The following is a 17,778-nucleotide window of genomic DNA, read 5'->3' on the forward strand; positions in this document are numbered from 1 at the left end:
TAAGAAGCCTTCATTGCTTATTAGCATACAAAGGGGTTTCTCAGTTATTTAACCTGGTAATCACTTAGCAATGCGACAATATTTCAATTGAAGGATTGACCAAGACTTACATGGCAAGTGTCGTCGATGAACACCTGGTCTTATTCTTCTGTATTTTTGTAACTCATGTTTATTTACTGATTTTGACTTTGTCAATATTCCAATGTATTTTTGACAGAAGGAAACGAGAGTTCTAGGGGTTTGCCTTAAAACCGACAATGAAGTATCTGAATTTCAAGAAGTCATTTTAGTCCTATAATACATGCCTTCGAAGGTTCATTAACGCTAGGATATCTAACACTGGTTATTGTAGGCGCTGAACAATACCTTGAAAATAAGATGCTTACTTATAAACGTGAAAGCTCACGATACGAACCTTCGGTGGCATATATAACTGGGCTAGAATTCACCATAACTTCCATGGCAACAAGACGCCTAGTGGTTCCGTTGTTGTTAAATTTGAGCATGTTGTATAACTGAGATTAATTGCTTATGACGGATGTCGTCGATGATGTTGAAGGCCTTTATTAATCCGAAAAACCTTTTGTTTTTTTCTAGTACATTTCATAAGGTCGCCGTATAAATATGTCTATGGTTCATATTTTAGCATCGTTTCATGAATAATGAGTTTTCCTGGTCCGCTTGTACATTCCCTGACTTCTCAAAATGACAATTTCTGAAACCTCACACTCACTCTTTTGTTATTACTAAGTATGACAATGACAATACCAATGTTGTATCTGTTTTATGTAGTGTTAAATTGAAGGGGTTCATAAACATCGGCACATGTATGAGATTGCAACAAGACACAAGCTATACAAACAAACAACAAAGACTCCATGGTAGAAATTAGCATTTATTTTAAATGACTGTTGAAGGTTTAATACAAGCAGGGTGTCATAGAATTTGTATAAACTTGGGACAAGAGCAGCTTTAGAGGGGGCAATTAAGATAAAGCTGAGGTCTTGAGGCTATATAATAGTGATATGTTAACACATAACATGTCCATGGTGTACAACCTACTCTCTAAGTTCTAATCATGAACGTTAATGTCTAACTATCATCACTAGACTTCAGTGAAAATAAAATCACTACATATCCTGTTTTTGAAATTTTCAATTTGAAAAACAGTTTAAATCAATTCAATGTTATTTTTAATGATATTTTTTGTATTTTTGTAGGACTAATATATCTAAAGGACATGATATGACTTAACATCACACAACTGGCTTTTTTTGTTCCATATAACATCCCACAACTAATGTGTGTTCCTTATGACATTCCACAACTAATGTGTGTGTTCCTTATGACATCCCACAACTAATGTGTGTGTTCCTTATGACATCCCACAACTAATGTGTGTGTTCCTTATGACATCCCACAACTAATGTGTGTGTTCCTTATGACATCCCACAACTAATGTGTGTGTTCCTTATGACATCCCACAACTAATGTGTGTGTTCCTTATGACATCCCACAACTAATGTGTGTGTTCCTTATGACATCCCACAACTAATGTGTGTGTTCCTTATGACATCCCATAACTAATGTATCTGTTCCTTATGACATCCCACAACTAATGTGTGTGTTCCTTATGACATCCCACGACTGCAAAAATCAAAGTTAAGTATCAATTTATAAATACACCAAGAAGGCTAGACATTCCCAGGGTTACTGTCCCATCCATTAATTTATTTTGGATGCCTATTTTGGAAGCCATAGTGGCGACAAATTCCTCAGAAATATATGTATCAGACTACAAACCCAAGAAAGCTGCAAGCCTGGATTAAGTTCTTAAACAGCCAAGGAAACACAAGTCCCTGGATTACTTGGTAAGTATTGATACTCAAGAGTTGTGAGCCAAAATGACTACAAATTCTTTGTTTAAGTGCAGCTTCTCAATGAGACCACGAATCTCGGATTAATGGTCGACACCAAAGAGACAAAAAACCCATTGAGTATCAATTAAAAAGAAGTATTGCAGTTTTGTGATGTAACATCTGGCATCGTACCGTGAGTTTATAGTAACTGTGGGACACACAACACATGTCGATTTAAAAAGTCTATGATACATTCCTTCTTCAATATAAATATAATGCAGACTTTTCGTAATAATTACTGATATGGCAGAGACTCAAAGTTCCGTATATATTAATCTTGCGATAAAATCATCTCCAGGACTGACACGCCCAATAGACCAACAATCAACACTATAAATATATCACTGATGAACTATTAAAATAAGTATGAAATAAAACACATATGACAAATAAACAGTTAAAAAACCTGATTACAATTCGCTGACATAAACAAGTGTTATTTTCAATCTCAAAATAAATAAAACACTTTATTTATATTAATATCGCTCCCAATATCATTCAACATTCCTTAATAAAAGTTCAAGTAAAAATTGTCCTTTCCTTTTAATGTAATTAAAGGTAATCCATCCTTCAAACTTTTAGACATATTTTTTTGGTTTTTATCATGTCGTTTGATGGCGCACATCAATATGCAAATTGACTCCCATAATTGCAGATTTACAATTACGAATTTCAATAAAAAATAAACTCACAAATTAAGACCACAATAAACTTAGTATGTGCAGTTCTTCGTCAGCTCACATGTTGTTATTTTTTCGCAGCCAACAGATATGTTGACATGATAAGAATTCAACGTGACATTCTTAACCATTCTGTCACTTTGTGTGATTATTGACTGAAAATATCATATCAACAAAATTCTTCACTGTTTCCAGGCACAAAAAAGTTCCCTCAAAAAAACTGAGTCATTGATTCTGTAATTAATGGTAATTACCCAGGATGATTGTGATCTTAATGTCTTTGTTAATATATATCTGTACAAGTTGCCCTGATGTTGTTTGGGTTCACAATGTTTTCGAGAGCGTCAGTCCACCGCATGTTAAAACACAGCATACTTATCACAATGTATGTTCAGTTCAGGCCTAAACGTAGTCTACCGCAACCTTCACTGCAAGAAATTAAAAAAAAACACAGATTGCAAGATTATTAAATGTCGACTTCGCCATACAAAGGGATTATCTAAATCAGAAACAACAAAGTATTAGTGAACTAAGATATTGTCTTACATGTAGTTATATTTTATATATAAATATTTACATAAATATATATGTATATATATATTGATGTACAATGTATTAATAAATAAGGGATATTTACATTACTATAGCTATAAGTTTTCACACCAATTCATTTATAAATAGATATATATAAAGATATCAGTATATGTGCTCGGAGATAGAGTCATTTATACATGTACATACTTACTACAACATGCAACATTTACCAAACCAAACATCAGTTTTTGTTTTCAGGTATGTAATCTATGGATTCCAGCACCACTGACAAAAATCTACAATTCTATACCTATGGAATGACACATTTTTTTCAGGAATTTAAAATTTGAACAAGACACTTCTTACTAGGAAACCTCTATTTTGAAGAATTTGCCACAAGCCTTTAGTGAATAGATAGAATTATGATTTTTCTTTTTAGAGGGGATGGGGGTTAATTAAACAAACAAAATTGTGTAACTATTGATATTTCTTCACAATGGAAATACTGATTGTCATTTGTCTGTATAAACAAAAAAAATAAAAAGGTACAGAACCTACATTTGTATTCTAACGGCAATTCTGAGAAAATGTTAAAAAATTTTTTTTGTCAGACATAAAATGTTGAGCCGAGAACATGTTGCTGCCCTGCTTCTCTTATGTATAAAACCATTCTATTTTAAACAGCTGACAAAATGATCTCCTGTCGATTCAAATTTTGAATTCAAAGAAAAATATTAAGGGGAAGTAACTCTATTTCTATATATAATTCTCTTTGTGTCAGGACATCAGTGGTGCAGAGATCACCAAGATTCACATATTGGAGAAAATGATTACTTATCATTACCAAAAAAGATTTGTTGGAGATTTTTTTTTCAATTTTGTTTGATTTGGTAAAATGCCCAGTGCTTAGAAGTGTTACTGGTGTGCTTCTGTACCGAAACCTGTCGCCATGGTGACTAAGTTAGGCATGGTGATGGTGAGGCTGCAGGAGAAGGCAAGGTCAGACACACAGAGGAAAGTCAAGCTGTCTGGTCAACAAAACTATCATAGTCATATGTCTACTGCTTACAATCATTTTAGGCATGTGTCTACAGTTACATCTATTTGCATATCCACATTGAAGTCCTCTAGGGGAAGGCACATGAAACCAATGTTGTATTCAATATTTTTGAAACTAAATTGTTCCCTAGTATACTCACAGCTATAAATTATTAATTATGATACTCCTGTTTTTGCAGCATATTACAAAATTTAAAAAAAAAAAAGGAGAGAGACAAATTATTTGAAAGAACAAATTTTGTAATTTTCAAACATTTCTTTCACAATGATGTATTTCTACACTAATATGATACTTTGGAAAAGATATGATGCATATTTAGATCAAAGAAAGTGAATTATATCCTGATTCAAAAAATAAATTGTTGGAATATCCAGTAGTAATGCTACGAAATAAAACATAATATTTATTAGATAAGAAATCTGTTATTATAGTTAACACAAAGATGATAAAATGTTATACATAGGTTTCTACTGTGTACAGATTAAAAGAATGTTCGCTGACTATAATGTATGTTTCATGCACCTACATGTATGATAGATAAACTCTCATGGTAGATCTAAGGGAGATAATCACTAAACATGCTCGGTAAATATTGTTGCTACATTTTTATGAGTAATTTAAGTGCAATATGAACCAAAATGCTGTTATGTATAATCACAGCTATTATAGATTCACACTTCAAGGGTACATTTTAATATTTTGATGCTCGAAGTTCTCTCAGAACAATAAACTGAAATGTATTTCATACAATTTTTTTAACATATTTGTAGCTGTCCAATTTGATGTGGAAACACATCTATTCTTTTTTATATAAAAATTATTTGTATTTTATTAGAATAATTAATTATGCTATAACTTTCAATATTATTTTCAACATAAAAATATAAATATTGTGACATTTGTGACTTAAAACCCACTGAGAACAATATTGATATAGTGTTGATGTTAAGTCAGTTGTTGACCTTGGTCTGACCTTGCCCTCTCACCTGCATTGCCTTCTTAATAAGTTGTAGTACGTCAATGTCTGCACATGGCGATGAACTTACAGCAACACTCAGGGTGAAGATTCCCTTGGCAGTGCCCTTTTCACTTCTAGCCTCCACACAGTACACCCCTGAATCTGTTACCAAGGCGGCAGGGATTTCAAAACTATAACTGGATCCTGATTGGCTGATTTTGAATCTACCTGTGTCATCTAATACTCTACCATCTTTGCTCCATAAAACTGTAACAAATAAATATACATTTCATAGAGTATGGAAAAGTAGGGATGAAAAATCGTCAGATCATCGATTCCAGATCAAAATTAAAAATGGATGGTAAAACATACATTGTGAGAATAATTCAGACCAAAAAATATATTAATAAACCACTATTAATATCACATTTAAATCCTTTACCTGTTTCTGCATCGTCTATTGGACAAGAAAACTGGACGGATTTACCCTCATCTACACTTTGTGAGTGAGGGAATGATTGAAACACAGGGCCAACAGGTGTCTCTTCAGGCACTGAAACAACAAACACAAAACCAACTTTAATAGTGATACTCTGGAATACAATAGTTTTATTTCAAGTGCCAGTATCTGACTTTAAATACCTTTTATTTTTAAGGTAGAAAAGAAATATGGCATAAAATCAAATTGAAAACCTAAGCAATGATAGTTCATGCTTAACGCAAATCTCAATCTGAATATTTTCATGAACATCTAGTCTGTCAAATTTGGTAATTTCTCAATATAATACTTGATTGCCTTATAGTGAGAGAATGTGTGCATGACACTGTTTTCAAAGATGGCTCCATTGTTAACAGAATACAACTGCCACTAGGTGTCACTGATAATCCACTGGAATATTTGCACCAATCAGAAAGCTAGGATTCAGCTAGTTCTAAAGGCTGTGACAACAGGCTGCAACAGCATTACATTTAGGCTAATAACATGAGATGGAAATATACATACCAGGAAATGGAAAATTGTTTACCTATTGTACTAGAAATTTAATGAATCTTTGTCTTCAATTTTATAAGCCGTACTCACCATCAACCCTTATGGAGAAACTACTGGAGACAGTTCCAACTGAATTTTTGGCTTCAATCCTATATATATCACTGTCCTCTGGAAACACTTCTACTATAATTAATTTGTATACTTCATCAGCATTCTCGTATCGGAAGTCTTCACAATCCACTATTTTTTCCTTTCCTCTGTACCAAGTCACCTCGGGGCTACCTGTGTACAATCAAAGTGACAGTCATGCACAAGTGAACGCATTTTGCACTGTGACCTGTTTAATCAACTGACAAGAGAATATATATTATGCTCTTTACACATATCTATTCTACAGTTTCTTCGTTTTCTGTTATATACGTATATGTTCTGTCCAAATCTTTGATGAAACACTGCCGATAACATAAACATAATTTTAGCATAAATTTTTTTTTTTTAAATGGTTTCCGAATACAACTGACAAAAGTTTTTTTTTTTTTTTTTTTCAAAGTTAAGGTATGTACCTTTTTTTTGTGTTGTTTTTGTTTGTTTTATTGCTTTTGTTTGTTTTCTTGGTGCATTGGTAGTTTTATTAGTGAAAAGGATCAGCATCAACCAGGATCAGGCTAATCGTTTAGATACTAAATAAAATTATATTTCCTATTTCCACCTTTTCTGTTTATGTTCAGAAACACTCAAAACAAGGAACATGGAACCAGCGACTTAAATTATCTAAATGCTTATAAAAACATGTTTTTTGTGAAATTAATAAAAACGACTTTAACATATAGCAGAAATGTGCAAAAATACCATTTAGCAGACAGTACTTGTCACCTGACAGACTTCACAATAACACAAAGGATTATCTCTACAGTACTTGTCACCTGACAGACTTCACAATAACACAAAGGATTATCTCTACAGTACTTGTCACCTGACAGACTTCACAATCTCTACAGTACTTGTCACCTGACAGACTTCACAATAACACAAAGGATTATCTCTACAGTACTTGTCACCTGACAGACTTCACAATAACACAAAGGATTATCTCTACAGTACTTGTCACCTGACAGACTTCACAATAACGCAAAGGATTATCTCTACAGTACTTGTCACCTGACAGACTTCACAATAACACAAAGGATTATCTCTACAGTACTTGTCACCTGACAGACTTCACAATAACACAAAGGATTATCTCTACAGTACTTGTCACCTGACAGACTTCACAATAACAAAGGATTATTCACAATAACACAAAGGATTATCTCTACAGTACTTGTCACCTGACAGACTTCACAATAACACAAAGGATTATCTCTACAGTACTTGTCACCTGACAGACTTCACAATAACACAAAGGATTATCTCTACAGTACTTGTCACCTGACAGACTTCACAATAACACAAAGGATTATCTCTACTGAAGCTTTCAACAGTATTTGATGTACCATACCTACATTCAGGGAGCTACAAACACATACAATCTGAAGTGGATATATCATAGAGCGTCTGTAGGCATTTCTTTGAAACTACAGGAGATATATAGGACAGTCCTGGTAATAGTGCAGGGTAATTTTGGTGAATATTTTCCCTAGATAGTGTATGAGCTGACAATACCACATACCAGAGATTCTACACTCCAGTCTAGTAGCATCTCCGTCCATCAGACACCGACCCAGGGGATGACTCAGAAATCTCGGAGGGTCCATAGACTTTTCTTCTTTCTTCGTTGCTGAAAACAACACAGAAATGATAAACCACAGGAAATGAATTAGATCAAAGTACCAGATATAAAAACATGCGACACTGATTTTTTCTTCTTGTGACAGACATCTTTGAAAATTGACAGATAAAAGCAAATGTTTTACAATGAACTTACCATTGACCTGTAGTGTGGCTTTGGAGGAGGAAGAGCCGGCTGAGTTGGTCACCTTACAGAGGTATGTACCTTCATCGTCAACAGAGACAGCGGCTATTGTCAGTGTACATATACCACCCACGTTCTTGATGGACACCAGGGAGTCACTTTTCAGTTTCTGATAACAATGAAGGATAATATTTGTTAAATCAAAAAATAAAGGGGCCAAAACTCTCAAAATATTTGTTTATTGATAAGTGCAGTCGAACCTCATTATCTGGAACTTGGCGGGATCATGGGAAACTTTTACATAACTGAGTATTCAATTTAAGTGAGTTCAAAGGTTTTGTGTAAAGTTAGGCAAGGACTGATGAAATGCTTCAAATAAAAGGGGGTCTTCGAATTATACAAGTTTGAGATAATGAGGTTGAACTGTACTCTTTCTTTCTAATTTCAAATTCGATATGTCTTCAGTTATGTTTTTCTTTTTTTAGATGCAATAACTCTGTATGCAGCTTTCTCTAGTGACATTTGGCTATAAATGAGCTCTGCTAATGAGCCATGACGACATAACAAACACTCTACACTTTAAAACTGTTGATATACATGACATTGTCTCTAATATAACCATATAACCATATGACATTTGTCAGTGAGACAGCACCTCACAACAGGAGGAGTCACAGAGACAACCAATCAACCAACCAAACAACCAACCAACAACATAACAACAGCTAGGATTTGTGAACCAACCAACAACATAACAACAGCTAGGATTTGTGAACCAACCAACAACATAACAACAGCTAGGATTTGTGAACCAACTAACAACATAACAACAGCTAGGATTTGTGAACCAACTAACAACATAACAACAGCTAGGATTTGTGAACCAACCAACAACATAACAACAGCTAGGATTTGTGAACCAACCAACAACATAACAACAGCTAGGATTTGTGAACCAACCAACAACATAACAACAGCTAGGATTTGTGAACCAACTAACAACATAACAACAGCTAGGATTTGTGAACCAACCAACAACATAACAACAGCTAGGATTTGTGAACCAACCAACCAACTAACAACAGCTAGGATTTTTGAACCAACCAACCAACATAACAACAGCTAGGATTTGTGAACCAACCAACAACATAACAACAGCTAGGATTTGTGAACCAACCAACAACATAACAACAGCTAGGATTTGTGAACCAACCAACAACATAACAACAGCTAGGATTTGTGAACCAACTAACAACATAACAACAGCTAGGATTTGTGAACCAACTAACAACATAACAACAGCTAGGATTTGTGAACCAACCAACAACATAACAACAGCTAGGATTTGTGAACCAACTAACAACATAACAACAGCTAGGATTTGTGAACCAACTAACAACATAACAACAGCTAGGATTTGTGAACCAACCAACAACATAACAACAGCTAGGATTTGTGAACCAACCAACAACATAACAACAGCTAGGATTTGTGAACCAACTAACAACATAACAACAGCTAGGATTTGTGAACCAACCAACCAACATAACAACAGCTAGGATTTGTGAACCAACTAACAACATAACAACAGCTAGGATTTGTGAACCAACTAACAACATAACAACAGCTAGGATTTGTGAACCAACCAACAACATAACAACAGCTAGGATTTGTGAACCAACTAACAACATAACAACAGCTAGGATTTGTGAACCAACCAACAACATAACAACAGCTAGGATTTGTGAACCAACCAACAACATAACAACAGCTAGGATTTGTGAACCAACCAACACATAACAACAGCTAGGATTTGTGAACCAACCAACAACATAACAACAGCTAGGATTTGTGAACCAACCAACAACATAACAACAGCTAGGATTTTGAACCAACCAACAACATAACAACAGCTAGGATTTGTGAACCAACCAACAACATAACAACAGCTAGGATTTGTGAACCAACCAACAACATAACAACAGCTAGGATTTGTGAACCAACCAACAACATAACAACAGCTAGGATTTGTGAACCAACCAACAACATAACAAAGCATTTGTGAACCAACTAACAACATAACAACAGCTAGGATTTGTGAACCAACCAACAACATAACAACAGCTAGGATTTGTGAACCCACCAACAACATAACAACAGCTAGGATTTGTGAACCAACCAACACATAACAACAGCTAGGATTTGTGAACCAACTAACAACATAACAACAGCTAGGATTTGTGAACCAACCAACAACATAACAACAGCTAGGATTTGTGAACCAACTAACAACATAACAACAGCTAGGATTTGTGAACCCACCAACAACATAACAACAGCTAGGATTTGTGAACCAACCAACCAACATAACAACAGCTAGGATTTGTGAACCAACTAACATAACAACATAACAACTAGGATTTGTGAACCAACATAACAACATAACAACAGCTAGGATTTGTGAACCAACCAACAACATAACAACAGCTAGGATTTGTGAACCAACCAACAACATAACAACAGCTAGGATTTGTGAACCAACCAACACATAACAACAGCTAGGATTTGTGAACCAACCAACAACATAACAACAGCTAGGATTTGTGAACCAACTAACAACATAACAACAGCTAGGATTTGTGAACCAACCAACAACATAACAACAGCTAGGATTTGTGAACCAACTAACAACATAACAACAGCTAGGATTTGTGAACCAACTAACAACATAACAACAGCTAGGATTTGTGAACCAACCAACAACATAACAACAGCTAGGATTTGTGAACCAACCAACAACATAACAACAGCTAGGATTTGTGAACCAACCAACAACATAACAACAGCTAGGATTTGTGAACCAACCAACAACATAACAACAGCTAGGATTTGTGAACCAACCAACAACATAACAACAGTTAGGATTTGTGAAGTCATTTACCTCTCCATCCAGGTACCATTCAACTTCTGGCTCAGGTTTCCCCTTAACAGTACAAGAGAATTTCAGGCGATCACCCTCATTTAGAATTTGAGCTTCCAGGTTCTCCTCAAATGACGGCGCTTCTTCTCTGGCTTCTGAAGAAAAAGAAAAAAAATTAATTTAATTACATTTAAATGTTACTATCATAAAATGAGCGGTGATTTCACTTATTTTCTAATTAATTTTTCAAACAGTATATCGTAATTATTATCAACTTATATACATTGTTTGATAGTGTCACATATAATTTAGTCACTACTTGTGACTTTTTTTTCTTATTTATTTTTCTTTTCTTTTAATAAAATTATGAAAAAGAAAAAAAAAGGGGGAAAAAATTTAACCAATATGAATTTTAAAAGCTTTTGATGAAATATGAACAGTTTAAGCCAAGCAACATAAGCTGACCTACACTGAAAATTGTCAGAATATTGTTAAGTACAACTCATTTAATAGTTTTTATCAGGTACATATCCTATTCAATGGAAAGTTTTTTAAAGATTTTCACTGTATTTTGGTGACAGTTCCGTGGGGTTCATGCGTGATTGGTACTTCTGTACGTAAATGGTACATGTAATGGCTTAGTATGGTAGAGTGTATAATTGGGTATAGATTTAGTGGAAAGCTATGTCAGGTTAGTAGTTTAGTAAATTATTACAGTCGGCAAACATTTATCAGAGAAGGTAAAAAAATCTCTGAGGGGAAAATGTAGAATGCAAGGTTTAGATTTGAACCAGGGATCTTCATATCTTTGTAAGGCTACGCACACTTCTTGGCTGGTCAGTTACACCTGGCAACAGTTAAAAATGGATTGGTAGCTGGTTAGGCAGGTAATGGAGGCAAAGTAATGACAACTATTATTAGGGTGAAATCTAACGATTCACATACTATACACTGGGATATACATTACATTCCAGGTCCTACAGTCCAAGTGCTGGATACAATGTACTAGCTCTTCTTGGTCCGCTATCGGTATAGCTTTTGGTCTTACAGGTGTGTAGAGAACACTAGTTCTTGAAGCAATTCTTCTAAGTCCTCCATAAAATCCTGTATCAGTTCCATTGTTCTTGGTCCTCCATAGAACCTGGTATTGATCCCATTGTTCTTGGTCCTCCATAGAACCCTGTATTGATCCCATTGTTCTTGGTCCTCCATAGAACCTGGTATTGATCCCATTGTTCTTGGTCCTCCATAGAACCCTGTATTGATCCCATTGTTCTAGGTCCTCCATAGAACCCTGTATTGATCCCATTGTTCTTGGTCCTCCATAGAACCCGGTATTGATCCCATTGGTCTTGGTCCTCCATAGAACCCTGTATTGATCCCATTGTTCTAGGTCCTCCATAGAACCCGGTATTGATCCCATTGTTCTTGGTCCTCCATAGAACCATGTATTGATCCCATTGTTCTAGGTCCTCCATAGAACCCGGTATTGATCCCATTGGTCTTGGTCCTCCATAGAATCCTGTATCTATCCCATTGTTCTTGGTCCTCCATAGAACCCTGTATTGATCCCATTGGTCTTGGTCCTCCATAGAATCCTGTATCTATCCCATTGTTCTTGGTCCTCCATAGAACCCTGTATTGATCCCATTGTTCTTGGTCCTCCCTGTTTCCTTGTACTATCCCATCCTTCTTCATAAGATCATGTTCCAGACTCTAAAGATGAAGTACTGGACCTAGTTCATACTCTTCAATAGTACACTGCTTTTCTACACATGTACTTTTGGTGTTTTTGATATGTAATATAATATTTTTGGTATGAACTGTGATGTCCTTGCATCTGGCCCCATAGAACATTTACCATTGTTCTAGATATCTCTTCCTAATCCAACATGCAGAGTGCTGCTATGTTGTAAGATATTCATGTCAATATTTCTTGTCTAATAGACAAGCTCTTTTTGACATGCATTCTATGTCCTTTAAACATGAGTCCTCCACGTACTGGTAACATTATTCTTTATCTCTGTCTTTGGTCCAACAGGATACAGGTTATTTGTCATATATCTTCTCTGGCTCTATAGGCAAAATACTTTGAGACCATGTTCCTAATCCTACAGCATTATATTACAAAACAATCCATGTTCATGCTATTGTGCTCCCAAATATAACATGGTTGGCATTTAAGGTCATAAGATTTAGTCTTAAGATATCTCTAATCCGACATGAACACTTAAAAGTTCAATGTGGGATTGTTAAACTAGATCCTACAGAATTAGTACAAGGTGGTTGGTCCATATTCAAGAATTATGAATAAAAGGAGAATTTCTCTGCTAGTAAATTTCAAAGAATCTCACAGAATATTGAACAATCTCTTTATCAGTTCTAAACAATTAGGTTGGTTCACTGGCCCAATGCATCAGGCCTTATATATTTCTGAATTCACATTACAAACAGGAAATTTTACTGTTCTATATCGCTTAATTCAGATGTACATGTACACCATTTTTATAAACACTTCATCACACAGATTTAACTCTGACCTTTCTTCCTGACCTTAGACCTTGATACTCTGACCTTTCTTTCTGACCTTAGACCTTGATACTCTGACCTTTCTTCCTGACCTTAGACCTGCATACCATTTCAACCTTTCAATGATTTCAAATTAACAGCCTGGACTTTTATAACTTTTGACTAATTCACTTGCCATTCTTCACCAATTTGAAATCAAAACTTCTTGTTTGAGCTAAATAACTTAGTCAAACTATCTTTCACTGACTTTGACTTTAAATCTCTTCTGTTCTTTGTAAGCCATCCATTGTTTATCTTTGTTACAAAAGGTTTTCTTGACATCTATACTATGTAGAGTACATCATCTATGATACAGCAACGTTGACCTTCCTGTAAAGTCTTTGACCTTTCTGTGTAATCTTTGACCCTCTAGTGTTCCCTTCCGCTTCCCTGACCTGCAGATTTTATCCATGCTTAAAAGATATCCCAGAATTACACATGATATTCTGGTCAATAGGTAACTTACATACATAGTGAATTCTATACGAGTTACAAGTGGTGACATCATTCATCGCTTTAAATATTACACCCCTCACTGGATCCATCACAACTGAATTTCACCGGATTATGCCCATGCTCAGGACTGAGCTCTGCATTCTCTCTAGTTTCATCTTTTCACTGTATAGGCCCACATTTGGGTATAATCATGTCCCCACTTTAAGGCCTTAAAATCCAACATGGCCTGCTAGTTTTAATTTTCTTTTACACTGAGTCTGATTCAGGAATTAATGACTTTGAGACTCTGAAAATATCCAACGTGACCTGCTCATTTTAAATTTTCCCTTACATGGGGCCTGATTCAGAAATTAGCCTGCCCCTCCCATTTTTGCACCTTTTTAACTCTCTTGCCCCACTCCGCTCTGGGTGTATACCTGGTCAAATGCAGTACATAAAGAAAACTAAATCAATTTTCTAACAAAACAAACTGATCAGCCATCACTGCCCGTTGTATTTCTATATTCTTGCCCTAATAAACTGGCACATCTATGCCAAAAGTACTGAAAAATTCTGACCAACAGATTGTGATCTGCATGGATAGTGAGGTTACAAATCTAGCAGAATAATAACATATATCATTGTGACTATAACTGAATTTCAGTCCTTTTTTTTCCAATCACATCGTACAGTTAGGCAAGAAAGAGCATCTTCCCATGGCGCTGAGCAATAAATAAGCAAACCTGAAGAAAAAAAATACTGTAGAAAACTTGTCTGGTTTTCTTCATTATTTTTTGTCTGTTAGGTCTGAATTATTTTATATATTTCTCACCCCAGGGAAGAGTTGTAGAAGTCTATGTCTATCTGTATATAAGTAAATCATTGAGCATTCAATATGTAGACTACATATATCTCCTAGTGAGTGTTAATAGGTTAATCTAAGTGACTGGGATTATACTAGGCTAGCTACTACATATTACACATCACCTACTGTGCTGACGTTGCTTACAATACGAGTGCAATATGAACATAACAGTGAAAGGGAAAACTACCGTTTCCCTTGTGTACTGTAAACACGTATGTGCAGAATGTGTTACAAACTTGAACATCAAAATCAAGAACTGTTTTTTCTTGTTAATTTATTAAACCTTTCACCTGCTAAAATGTTGCACCATTAGTCAAATTGAAAACCAAGAAGATGACACCCACAATGATGTTACAATATTTATGAGGTAAAAGCAATTCTTTCTCTCACTCCAATCACAGGAGTATGATTTACAAATATTAATATTTATAAGGTAAAGAAATCCAAGCTTATTTCTTCTCTCATTCCTTTCACAGGATCTCATATATATATAAAACAGAAAATACCGGATCGCTACAATGGAAAATAAATTCAAGCTTTCTCCTGATACAAAAGTCTTTAATATAATTTAATAAAGCAAAGAAAAAAAAAGAAAAAAAAAAGAAAAAAAAGCAAGCTTACACATATATTACTCCACGAAGGGCGGAGTATGACACAGTTATGTAAATGAAGCAGAAAACAGTAGTCACATCTCCTTACGAACAACTTGGAGGTGCATCTTTTTAAATTAAAGTTTATATAGGAGATCAGTCAAGCTTACTCATTCTCTCACTCCGTTTGGATGAGTATGAGCTGGAATCTTCCGACACTTCCTCAATGACACGACGTGATGACCTTGTGGTCGAGGTCACGGTGGAGGATGACGACTCGCTGAAATAACTGCTCGACTCATCAGTACCACCGGCCGTCCGCCTCACCATGCGAGAGGTGGATGATGTAAGGGTCGAACCTTTAGCGGTGTCCTCATGATGTGCTCGATCTGTGAAAAACAGTTTCTTATTTACTGTAAATCATTTCGTGTGGGATTCATTTTTGCATTCATATGCGAAGAGAGTCCATCGCGAATTCAAATCCCTCACGACTATTTGTACAGATATAATTCTAGATGATAACCATGTTGTTTTGGTTACCGATATTGGAGTCATTATACCTTATAGCTCATCATTTATGAATTTAAAGTAATTTCTAGGTAACGGTTCATGAAATCATGTATTTGTGAATCTGTCAGAAGAGTTATGTTTGTGAGCTAAAATAATCCTAAAATCTAAGCGATTTACAGCATATATGTCAACATACCATATGACATAAGAAGTATAAAAATATAATGTATTTTGATAAATCATTCATTACAAGATTTTGTATAAAGACCTCATATCATAGATATCAGAACCATGTAATATATCACAAAGTTTTTTACCATGTGGAAAAGACTTGTATATCCCACATCAATTAATTACACTACAATACAATGTACAAGATGACAAAGATTGCACAACTAGTTTGTGTCTTAATTATCCCTAAAGCTTTCTGAAGGAAAGAAATTAAAATTGTACCCAATCATTCTCAGAGTTTCCCTTCAAAGATTCATAAATCCCTTACTGAGCAAATCCTGAACTATGCTGAATCTTCAAAAAAAATAATATCCATACATATGTAATTCAGCTAAAATGACCTCAACCTGCGATACTGACCTTCTACGGTGACCTTGGAGCTTGTCTCGACTTTTCCAAGTTCATTGATAGCCTCACAAGTGTAGCGTCCAGTGTCATCCACACGAGCTGACAGCACTTCAAGGGAGGCCACTCCAGTCGAGTAGAAAATTGAATAATGCCGATCTTTAACCAAAGCAACTCCATTCTTGTACCAGGTGACCTTTAAATTAACCGAATGAACATCAATGCAAAAAATAAAAATTCATATTGAAGAACTTATGGTGCGCCTCCCATATGTTGTTCAGTGAGGAAGTTACCAGATATGACAAGGAGATCCTACCTCAAAATGATCCTGGTTGTTCATAGGAGAATAACGCTAGCAGGGTTTTTTTTATACATATCAATTATACACAACAAATAGTGACATCAAACTATACTGACCTTTGGTTGTGGCTGAGCTTGCACACAACAGATTAATTTGAAATCCCCTCCTGATTGGATGAGACGAGGTCGAAGGTCGAAGCTGAATTTAGGGGGTTCATCCCTTGGCGGCTCTGGAGGTTCTGACATTGCTCGTGACATCCTGAAGCAATGTTTAAGATTGTTTTAAGAGTACTGCTTTCTGTTTCTGTGAGATATTGACTGAATTGTGCTGTTCTTAATTAAAGCCTAAATATATTTATCTTATGTAATGTGGAATATTGAAGAAATCCTCTACTACAATACAATGGAAACTTGTTATCCCGAAAGTCAAGGGACTGTGAAAAATATTTGGACTTTTGAATTTTGACTCAAACAAAGTGTATAAATAAGGTTGACGATATCAGTTTCCTGATGTTGGTTACGGTTTGTACGAAGTAAGACTACCATAGCACACAGGCAGTGTGATTTTATCTGTTTTTTGAAATGGCAGTTAACATAACAACTCCAATCAAATGCAATTGTACTCACATCGTTCCGTCACGCACATGTGTACAATACCCTTATTGACCAAGCACATATACATCATATATTTTATGGAATGACAATGAAACGAAATTAAAATTTGCTTTTGATACACTACAAGAAACGATGTATAAAGCAACAGATTATATCAATATGACTTTATTAAGAATAAATAAACATATGAAAAACACAACCAAGCTGAATGTTTTGTGTAAACGCACTACATTTTTAATGTACAGGTAAATCACTGCTACAGAATGGTGACACAAATAAGAAATCAAACTTTTATTGGATAATTAAACTGGTAAATAATCGCCGGAGACAAATTGCTGTGTACAC

At 35.2% G+C, this 17,778-nt stretch overlaps 1 protein-coding gene across 4 annotated transcripts in view; it reads right to left on the minus strand.

The window, feature by feature from the left end:
• Positions 1-882: 882 nt before the first annotated feature.
• LOC132544860 (twitchin-like) overlaps positions 883-17,778 on the minus strand; it is a 147,763-nt gene continuing 130,867 nt past the window's right edge. For 3 of the 4 annotated variants that reach the window (XM_060208507.1, XM_060208509.1, XM_060208508.1), the window contains 3 exons: positions 16,936-17,077; positions 16,534-16,714; positions 15,100-15,821 (listed from right to left, as the gene is read on the minus strand). In XM_060208507.1, the coding sequence (XP_060064490.1) occupies positions 15,589-15,821; positions 16,534-16,714; positions 16,936-17,077 (556 nt within the window). In that variant the 3' untranslated portion in view covers positions 15,100-15,588. Of the gene's footprint in view, positions 3,028-5,179; positions 5,419-5,593; positions 5,705-6,232; positions 6,425-7,811; positions 7,920-8,066; positions 8,224-10,995; positions 11,121-13,568; positions 13,587-15,099; positions 15,822-16,533; positions 16,715-16,935; positions 17,078-17,778 lie in introns of those variants that run through there. The other variant, XM_060208511.1, reaches the window with a different exon arrangement.

This window comes from Ylistrum balloti, unplaced genomic scaffold (genome assembly GCF_031769215.1).
Source record: "Ylistrum balloti isolate Yb309-2 unplaced genomic scaffold, AGI_CSIRO_Ybal_v1 Utg369812, whole genome shotgun sequence".
In the NCBI taxonomy this organism is placed as follows: domain Eukaryota; kingdom Metazoa; phylum Mollusca; class Bivalvia; order Pectinida; family Pectinidae; genus Ylistrum; species Ylistrum balloti.